At 36.8% G+C, this 10,000-nt stretch overlaps 3 protein-coding genes across 4 annotated transcripts; 1 reads left to right on the top strand and 2 right to left on the bottom strand.

Moving 5' to 3' along the window:
• Positions 1-2,752: 2,752 nt before the first annotated feature.
• LOC122261721 (pupal cuticle protein Edg-84A-like) lies at positions 2,753-3,415 on the bottom strand. The gene is made up of 3 exons (XM_086532059.1): positions 3,404-3,415; positions 3,190-3,264; positions 2,753-3,073 (listed from the first exon to the last, which is right to left on the bottom strand). Exons 1-3 carry the CDS (start codon positions 3,413-3,415, stop codon positions 2,753-2,755), a joined length of 408 nt encoding a protein of 135 aa, XP_086388185.1.
• Positions 3,416-5,255: 1,840 nt separating this feature from the next.
• On the top strand, positions 5,256-6,103 carry LOC122244052 (uncharacterized). Of its 2 annotated transcripts, XM_043001847.2 has the most exons (3): positions 5,256-5,278; positions 5,410-5,484; positions 5,606-6,103. In XM_043001847.2, the coding sequence occupies exons 1-3, from the start codon at positions 5,267-5,269 to the stop codon at positions 5,924-5,926; spliced, it is 408 nt and encodes a 135-aa protein (XP_042857781.2). In that variant the 5' UTR covers positions 5,256-5,266; the 3' UTR covers positions 5,927-6,103. The 2 variants fall into 2 exon arrangements, with proteins under 2 accessions (XP_042857781.2, XP_086388183.1); XM_086532057.1 differs by lacking the exon at positions 5,256-5,278 and having other exon boundaries at positions 5,310-5,484.
• Positions 6,104-8,952: 2,849 nt separating this feature from the next.
• LOC147467353 (pupal cuticle protein Edg-84A-like) lies at positions 8,953-9,528 on the bottom strand (the record flags this gene model as incomplete). The annotated part of the gene is given in 2 exon segments (XM_086532305.1): positions 8,953-9,377; positions 9,494-9,528. Coding segments are annotated over 2 exon segments (356 nt in total), but the record flags the coding sequence as incomplete, so codon positions are not given.
• Positions 9,529-10,000: the final 472 nt, after the last annotated feature.

Below are 10,000 nucleotides of genomic sequence, written 5' to 3'. Positions count from 1 at the left end.
CCTAGTTAAAAGGAAAACTGATGAACAATCAAAGGTGTTTCCTTATTCTCATACAAGCCCAAGTTTAAATATATTATTGACTACAGGACATACATAGTCTTAGGAATCGCTTTGATGATAGTATCAACAATTATGCAATCTTCAGGCATTCAGACCACGGCCACATTGGCAGAAAGCTCGGGAAAGCGGATTGGATTTAGTTTATTTTTGTGTTCTCACGTAATATTTTTTTTGATAAGTAAGATGAGTGTCTTTTCTTCTTTTATTTATCTACGTGTCGTAACAGAGTAAAACTGGAGCCCCGCAGTTGAGGCGACACAAAATAACCACTAATCTCGCGTTGCCCCATGAATGTTCGCTGACAACATCTATGAGCTACATTGTAAAGGAGCCGTCACACTAAAGGCGCTGTTGCACTAAAGGCGCTGTCACACTAGCCTATTTCCGTCGTTTTATTTCGTCAATTTTCAAAAATTTTCAATTTTTCGAGGCGCGCAGTCACACTACGAGCCATCGGCTTAGTAATGCGATACTCGCATCGCATTTGTAAACAATGGCACCGAACAAGCGATAGTGCGCGGTTATGCTAGACTTTAACAGTTTTAGCAGATGCTGAGCGTAACAAGAAAAGCAATAAAATATTCTAATTCAAGTATTCTTCTGAAGGGCCTGTGTCCATCCACAGTATTTTGTGTTTCAAAACTGGAGGAAAAATAGCGCGCTCTGCGGCTGACGGATGTAAACAATGAAGTCGAGCACTTACAACAAATTTTATCTATGGAAATAAAATTTAGATTTACATACTTCTCTTTGTCAATTTTAAACTATAAATAAGAAAAGTAAATTTCATTATATTTGGATATTACTAATGATTTAAAACAAATACTAACATTTAAAAATATAGTTCTTGATTTGATTATGCTTGGCCAATAAGACGACGGGAATGTTTCACGCAGAAACTCGGAATTATCGTCTGACTAGAAAGATGCCATTTCGCTCAAAAATTGATAATTTTTCAGAAAATTGACGGAAAACTGCTAGATTGACAGCGCCTTAATACTTTTCCGTCAATTTTCTGAAAAATTGTCAATGTTTGAGCGAATTGTCGTTTTTCTAGTCAGACGATAATTCCGAGTTTCCGCGTGAAACATTTCCGTCGTCTTTTGGGAAAAGCAGACTCAAATCAAGAACTATATTTTAAAATGTTCGTATTTGTTTTAAATCATTAATGATAATCAAATATCATGAAATTTACTTTTCTTGTATACACCATAAAATTAACAAACATAAATATGCAAATCTAAATTTTATTTCCATAGATAAAATTTGTTTTAAGTGCTCGACTTCATTGTTTACATCCGTCAGCCGCAGAACGCGCTATTTTTCCTCCAGCTTTAAAATACAATGGACTGTGCATGTTCACACGCCCTCCAGAGGAATATTTGAGAATATTTTCTTGCTTTTCCTTGTTACGCTTATCATCTAATAAAACAAAGTCTAGCATAACCGCACACTATCGCTTGTTCGGCGCCTTTGTTTACAACTGCAAGGCGAGTATCGCATTATTAAGCCGATAGCTCCTGGCGGTTAAGCGCCAATTTTTCAAAATTGACGAAAAAAAAAAAAAAAAATGACGGAAAATATGCTAGTGTGACAACGCCTTAATAAAACTTCTCGGTTCAGCCCGCTCGCGTTGCCAGCGTTTTGTCAGCGTGCATGCGGCCTAAAACAAAACGGATGATAGTAGATGTAAATCTTATTTCACAGAGATGTTCTAACATATATGAGATCATTACAACATTGACATTTAAATGCGGCATTAGCATACAGTAGATTAGTAGATTACCTTTTTGGTTACGGGGTTTTGTCACTAACAACTTCGCGAAGACGTTTTTAGGATCCTACTATCCTTCCGGAAGGATATCGAGAAGTCCTGCGGATGATTTGGCGTTATAGGCATATTTTCTTGCTTAAATCTCTATCGGATTATGTAAAGAGAGATTAATCAGTTCATTGGGCACAATAGGTTACGTCTAGTAATTCAGCCAAAATATGCACATAGCTCTTTTCCGTAATCCCTCTTCTGCAGTCCCATTCTGACATTAATCTATTACAACATTTGAAGCAATAAACTCATAAGGCCTCTACGACCTCACTGCCAATGCGGTCGTGGTCCTAATGCCTAAAAATGTAAGATTGCATGTTTGTTGACGTTATCAACAAAGCGATAGTTAGGACAATGTACTTCCTGTAAACAATGATGTATATACAGACTAAGGCTTGTGTTAGAATAAGGAAACAGCTTTGATTTTGCACCAGTTTTGCATTTTTACTAGGTGAAGGGAATAAAGCTGATAGTCTCTATGCAGGGTACTGAATGATTAATTAATCTTTAAGAAATTGCAGAGGCCCCATTTCATTAATATTTTCCTTTGGGCAAGATGGATGCATAATAATATGTAATTATATATATATATTTATATATATATATATATATTTTTTTTTTTTTTTAACGGAAAAGATTCAGGTATAGGTGTACTCGTATTTAATCTTTTTTTCTTGATTGTTTTTTATTAGTACTTATTTACATTATTTCTTTTGTAGTTAATGAACCACATAATTTCTAGGAAATTAATCTAAATATCCCAGAACTTGTTCCATAATGCAGATTTATTACATTTGTACATAAATACATAAATAAGATTTCATTGAAAAGCTTTCATATCCTAACATTTGGTGAAAGTAGAATTCTTTACTTAGACTCGTTGGAGTCATAGAAATATCGTGGCCTGTATTCCCGAGACTCGAAGGAAGCAGACTCGTAGGAGTCGGGGAAACGAGCCTCGCCATCGTAGTTGACCTCGGCCACGTAGCCGGAGTCGCCGTCCACGAAGTACTTGACGGTCTGCAGGCGGCCGTCGGGGAGCTGCACGTAGTAGGATCCCTGGGTGTCGTCGCCGTCACGGGCTTCCTGGTGTCCGAAGTTGTTGCCGGAATCCTCGTGCCTGACAGCCCAGTTGAAGTCGTATTTGGCCTCACCGGATTCGTAGGATTCCTCAGAGGAATAACGTCTCTGTAAGAAAGCGAAATATTAACAAATTGATTCTTAAATATATAGAAAAGAAAATGTAGTCAGTATGAGCAGAGAAGCCTTTCAATTTACTACTTCACATTTTCAAAATAACTAACCTGTGGTGGTCGGTATTCGTAGGATTCGAAGCTGTCTGCAGCAACAATGGCTGCCAGACCCAGAAGGATGAAAACCTGAAAGATGAATTATTAATATGATGGAAGAGAATCATGCAATATGAGAGACATAAATTCTTTATAAATGCACTGAATTCATAAAGCAGTGAATATTAAAAGGTCGTGGACATAGAATCTTAACAATACGTTCGCTTACCTTAGTGTTCATATTGAATAGAATTTCAGAAGCTACTGATACCTGCCACCCGTTTACTGAACATTATATACACCTCTGCATCGGTGCAAACGTGACGCAAGGTCATTCAAGGTCACTTTTTACAGTTATTGCTAAAAGTCTATGGCGGGGTTGGGTTTATAGCAGAGCTATAATATTTTGTTATATCGTTCAAGTCATTAGCACACACACACACACACACATCCACTGCCGCACATGTATGAGCAAACGCACCCGTTCTCGCGTTCGAAAGCACAAACATCCCCACAGCAAAAAGGGAAACACATCAATATGCACTTAATCAACTTAAACATAAACATTTGAAGGCAGTAATACACAGATTTGCGCATGCGCAACATAGGGTTGCTAATCAAACATTCCTAAGCTCCGAGTAAGCACTGAATTGCAACACGTAGAAGCTCAGCTTTAGAAATCTCACAAAAGAAATCTAATCTCAACCGAAGGATTTCATCAAAATCATGTTAGATCTTTTAAAGGAATAAGAGCATCATACAGTTTTTATTCTTATCTATCACTTCTAGAGTCTCGGTTTTCAATCAATCTTACACATTTCTTTCATCTTATTTATAGAATCGCTTGAGCCTTTATTACACGTTTATAGACACAAACACAAAAACTATAACACACACACATCTATTTACATATCATATACCTCCATACCAACCTTCCTACCTACTTATCTATACATCTTGTTTTTTTCTGCACACTCTCGTGAGCTTTTATTACGCACTCATAGACACAAACACAAAAACAGTCACACATACATTTAATTACACAGCACATACCTGTACACCAACCTTCTGACTTAGGTACCTATACATATTTTCATATTATCTTAGGATATAGCCTGATTATATGATTTTATTTAAGGAATCACTGATAACGTGCTCAAATTGTGAACTATGTAGCTCGCATCTTAGTAAAGAATTGGTGCTACATATTCATTCACCTCACCGCTCAAACATGCACAAACACACACACACACAAACACACACACACACATATGTATATATATATATCATATATATATATATATATATATATATATATATATATATATATATATATATATACTTATTTTATTTATATATATATATATATATATATATATATATATATATATATATATATATATATATATATATATATGCAAAAACCACACACACACACACAAACACAAACACACACACACGTATATATATATAAATATAAATATATATATATATATATATATATATACATATATATATGTATTTATATCTATATCTATATCTATATCTATCTATCTATCTATCTATCTATCTATCTATCAGTCTATCTATATATATATATATACGTGTGTGTGTGTGTGTGTATGTGTGTGTGTGGATGTAATTGAGTGTTTATATATGTGCATATATATGTATATATATATATATATATATATATATATATATATATATATATATATATATATATATTGTATATATGTTTATGTGTGTATGTATGTGTGTGTACCCCTACACAAACACATATCTGTGTGGGTAGATATGTACGCACTTTAGAGAACGGGTGTGTTTGCTTAAACGTAAGCGACAGCGCGGGCGTGCGGGCGCGCGTGTGTATGTATGTGCTAATGACTTAAACGATATATACAAAATGCTATATATATATATAAAATGCTATAGTTCTGCTATCAGCCCCAACCCCGCCCAGACTTTTTGAAACAAATGTAAAAAAAATAACCTTGAATGACCTTGCTCCACGTTTGCACCGATGCAGAGGTGTATATAATGTTCAGCAAACAGGTGGCAGGTATCAGTATCTTCTGAAATTCTATTCAACATGAACGCTAAGGTGAGCAAACTTAATGATTCTATATCCACCTCTTAATAAACATTACTTTAATAATTAAGTAAAGTTATAATGAAATTATGTTTACCATGTGGCAAAATTCTGTTCCGTCATATCCAAAACTCTTATTTCAGGTTTTCATCCTTCTGGGTCTGGCAGCCATTGCTGCTGCAGATAGCTTCGAATCCTACGAATACCGACCACCACAGGTTAGCCACTTTATGTATAGATAATCTTCTGTCAGTGATTCCTGTTTTGACAATTTTGCATCTTTGTCATGTCTCGCCTTCACGATATCAATGAACAACTTCTTTACGTTCTCTGAAACAGAGACGCTATTCCTCTGAGGAATCCTACGAATCCGGAGAGGCCAAATACGACTTCGACTGGGCTGTCAGGCACGAGGATTCCGGCAACAACTTCGGACACCAGGAAGCCCGTGACGGTGAACACACTCAGGGATCCTACTACGTGCACCTTCCCGACGGCCGCCTGCAGACCGTCAAGTACTTCGTTGACGGCGACTCCGGCTACGTGGCCGAGGTCAACTACGAGGGCGAGGCTCGTTTCCCCGACTCCTACGAGTCTGCTTCCTTCGAGTCTCGGGAATACAGGCCACGATACTTCTATGACTCCAACGAGTCAAAGTAAAGGATTTTACTTTCATCAAACGTCAGGATATGAAGGCTTTGTAATGAAACCTTATTTATGTATTTATGTACAAATGTAATAAATCTGCATAGGAAGTTCTGATACATTTAGATTATATTCCGAAAATTTTACAGTTCGTTAATTACAAAAGAAAAGGAAAAAACGTAAATAGGTAATGATAAAGAAAGAAAAGAAGAAATAGTACTGCGGCTATACTGGAAGCATTTCTATTAAAAAAAATAGAGATACAGGAGATTATGCATCTATTTTGCTTGAAGGAAAATAGTAGTAATGAAATAGGACCTCTAAAACTTCTTAAAGGTTAATGAATCAGCAAGTACCCTGCCTAAAGCCTATCAGCTTTATTCCCTTTGCCTAGTTAAAAGGAAAACTGGTGCAAAAACAAAGATGTTTCTTTATTCTCACACAAGTCCAAGTTTATATATATTATTGATTACAGGACATACATTGTCTTAGGAATCACTTTGATGATAGCATTAACAATTATGTAATCTTATGTGTTCAGGCTTTCAGACCACGGCCACATTGACAGTAAGCTCGCGGAAGCGGATTGGATTTAGTTTATTTTCGTGTTCTCGCCTAATACATTTTTGATAAGTAAAATGAGTGTCTTTTCTTCATTTATTTATCTACGTGTCGTCACTGAGTAAAACTGGAGCCCCGCAGTTGGGGCGACACAAAATAACCACGAATCTCGCGTTGGCCCGTGATTGATCGCTGCCAACATCTATGAGCTACATTGTAAAGGCGCTGTCACACTAAAGGCGCTGTCGCACTAAAGGCGCTGTCACACTAGCCTATTTCCGTCGTTTTATTTCGTCAATTTTCAAAAATTTTCAATTTTTCGAGGCGCGCAGTCACACTACGAGCCATCGGCTTAGTAATGCGATACTCGCATCGCATTTGTAAACAATGGCACCGAACAAGCGATAGTGCGCGGTTATGCTAGACTTTAACAGTTTTAGCAGATGCTGAGCGTAACAAGAAAAGCAATAAAGTATTCTAATTTAAGTATTCTTCTGAAGGGCCTGTGTCCATCCACAGTATTTTGTGTTTCAAAACTGGAGGAAAAATAGCGCGCTCTGCGGCTGACGGATGTAAACAATGAAGTCGAGCACTTACAACAAATTTTATCTATGGAAATAAAATTTAGATTTACATACTTCTCTTTGTCAATTTTAAACTATAAATAAGAAAAGTAAATTTCATTATATTTGGATATTACTAATGATTTAAAACAAATACTAACATTTAAAAATATAGTTCTTGATTTGATTATGCTTGGCCAATAAGACGACGGGAATGTCTCACGCGGAAACTCGGAATTATCGTCTGACTAGAAAGATGCCATTTCGCTCAAAAATTGATAATTTTTCAGAAAATTGACGGAAAACTGCTAGTTTGACAGCGCCTTAATACTTTCCCGTCAATTTTCTGAAAAATTGTCAATGTTTGAGCGAATTGTCGTTTTTCTAGTCAGACGATAATTCCGAGTTTCCGCGTGAAACATTTCCGTCGTCTTTTTGGAAAAGCAGACTCAAATCAAGAACTATATTTTAAAATGTTCGTATTTGTTTTAAATCATTAATGATAATCAAATATCATGAAATTTACTTTTCTTGTATACACCATAAAATTAACAAACATAAATATGCAAATCTAAATTTTATTTCCATAGATAAAATTTGTTTTAAGTGCTCGACTTCATTGTTTACATCCGTCAGCCGCAGAACGCGCTATTTTTCCTCCAGCTTTAAAATACAATGGACTGTGCATGTTCACACGCCCTCCAGAGGAATATTTGAGAATATTTTCTTGCTTTTCCTTGTTACGCTTATCATCTAATAAAACAAAGTCTAGCATAACCGCACACTATCGCTTGTTCGGCGCCTTTGTTTACAACTGCGAGGCGAGTATCGCATTATTAAGCCGATGGCTCCTGGCGGTTAAGCGCCAATTTTTCAAAATTGACGAAATGAAAAGAAAAAAAAAAAAAAAAATGACGGAAAATATGCTAGTGTGACAACGCCTTAATAAAACTTCTCGGTTCAGCCCGCTCGCGTTGCCAGCGTTTTGTCAGCGTGCATGCGGCCTAAAACAAAACGGATGATAGTAGGTGTAAATCTTATTTCACAGAGATGTTCTAACATATATGAGATCGTTACAACATTGACATTTAAATGCGGCATTAGCATACAGTAGATTAGTAGATTACCTCTTTGGTTACGGGGTTTTGTCACTAACAACTTCGCGAAGACGTTTTTAGGATCCTACTATCCTTCTGGAAGGATATCGAGAAATCCTGCGGATGATTTGGTATTATTGGCATAATTTCTTCCTTAAATCTCTCTCGGATTATGTAAAGAGATATTAATCAGTTAATTTGGCACAATAGGTTACGTCGAGTAGTTCAGCCAAAATATGCACATACCTCTCTTCCGTAATCCCACTTCTGCAGTCCCATTCCGACATTAATCTATTACAACATTTGAAGCAATGAAATTATAAGGCCTCCACGAGCTCACTGCCAATGCGGTCGCGGTCTTAATGCCTAAACACGTAAGATTACATGTTTGTTGACGCTATCAACAAAACGATAGTTAATACAATGTACTTCCTGTAAACAATGATGAATATGCAGACTTAGGTTTTTGTTAGAATAAGGAAACAGCTTTGATTTTGAACCAGTTTTCCTTTTTACTAGGTAAAGGGAATAAAGCTGGTAGTCCCTATGCAGGGTACTGAATGATTCATTAACCTTTAAGAAATTGCAGAGGCCCCATTTCATTATCAATATTTTCCTTCGAACATGATGGATGCATACTAACCTCTTGTAGTTAAATATATATTTTTTTCTAAACGGAAATGATTCAACTATAGATATACTCTTATTTCATTTTTTTTTTCTTTATCGTTTTTTTTTATCATTACTTATTTACATTTTTTTTTTTTTTTTTGCAGTTAATGAACTGTATAATTTCTAGGAAACTAATCTAAATATCTCAGAACTTGTTCGATAATGCAGATTTATTACATTTGTACATAAATACATAAATAAGATTTCATTGAAAAGCCTTCATATCCTGACGTTTGATGAAAGTAGAATCCTTTACTTTGACTCGTTGGAGTCATAGAAGTATCGTGGCCTGTATTCCCGAGACTCGAAGGAAGCAGACTCGTAGGAGTCGGGGAAACGAGCCTCGCCCTCGTAGTTGACCTCGGCCACGTAGCCGGAGTCGCCGTCAACGAAGTACTTGACGGTCTGCAGGCGGCCGTCGGGAAGGTGCACGTAGTAGGATCCCTGAGTGTCTTCGCCGTCACGGGCTTCCTGGTGTCCGAAGTTGTTGCCGGAATCTTCGTGCCTGACAGCCCAGTTGAAGTCGTATTTGGCCTCTCCGGATTCGTAGGATTCCTCAGAGGAATAACGTCTCTGTAAGAAAGCGAAATATTAACAAATTGATTCTTAAAGATATAGAAAAGAAAATTGAATCAGTATGGGCAGAGAAACGTTTTAATTTACCACTTCACATTTTCAGAATAACCTACCTGTGGTGGTCGGTATTCGTAGGATTCGAAGCTGTCTGCAGCAGCAATGGCTGCCAGACCCAGAAGGATGAAAACCTGAAATAGGAGTTTTTGATATGATGGAAGAGAATCATGCAATATGAGAGACATAAATTCTTTATAAATACACTGAATTCATAAAGCAGTGAATATTAAGAGGTCATGGATATAGAATCTTAACAATACGTTCGCTTACCTTAGTGTTCATATTGAATAGAATTTCAGAAGCTACTGATACCTGCCACCCGTTTGCTGAACATTATATACACACCTCTGCATCGGTGCAAACGTGGCGCAAGGTCATTCAAGGTCACTTTTTACATTTATTGGTAAAAGTCTATGGCGGGGTTGGGTTTATAGCAGAGCTATAATATTTTGTTATATCATTCAAGTCATTAGCAAACACACACACACACACATCCACTGCCGCGCACGTATGAGCAAACGCATCCGTTCTCGCGTTCGAAACCACAAACATGCTCACAGCAA

This window comes from Penaeus japonicus, unplaced genomic scaffold (assembly GCF_977035675.1).
Source record: "Penaeus japonicus unplaced genomic scaffold, GWHDUDI00000001_assembly GWHDUDI00000037, whole genome shotgun sequence".
NCBI classification, from domain to species: Eukaryota; Metazoa; Arthropoda; class Malacostraca; order Decapoda; family Penaeidae; genus Penaeus; species Penaeus japonicus.
This window is presented reverse-complemented; position numbering and strand designations above follow the sequence as displayed.

Bases quoted from the DNA above. Each gene is read 5' to 3' on its own strand.
- LOC122261721 (XM_086532059.1), bottom strand. The intron at 3,074-3,189 runs GTTAGTTATTTT...GCTTTCTTACAG, and splicing joins ACGAATACCGACCACCACAG to AGACGTTATTCCTCTGAGGA.
- LOC122244052 (XM_086532057.1), top strand. From the start codon at position 5,356: ATGTTTACCATGTGGCAAAATTCTGTTCCGTCATATCCAAAACTCTTA. The intron at 5,485-5,605 runs GTTAGCCACTTT...TCTCTGAAACAG, and splicing joins ACGAATACCGACCACCACAG to AGACGCTATTCCTCTGAGGA.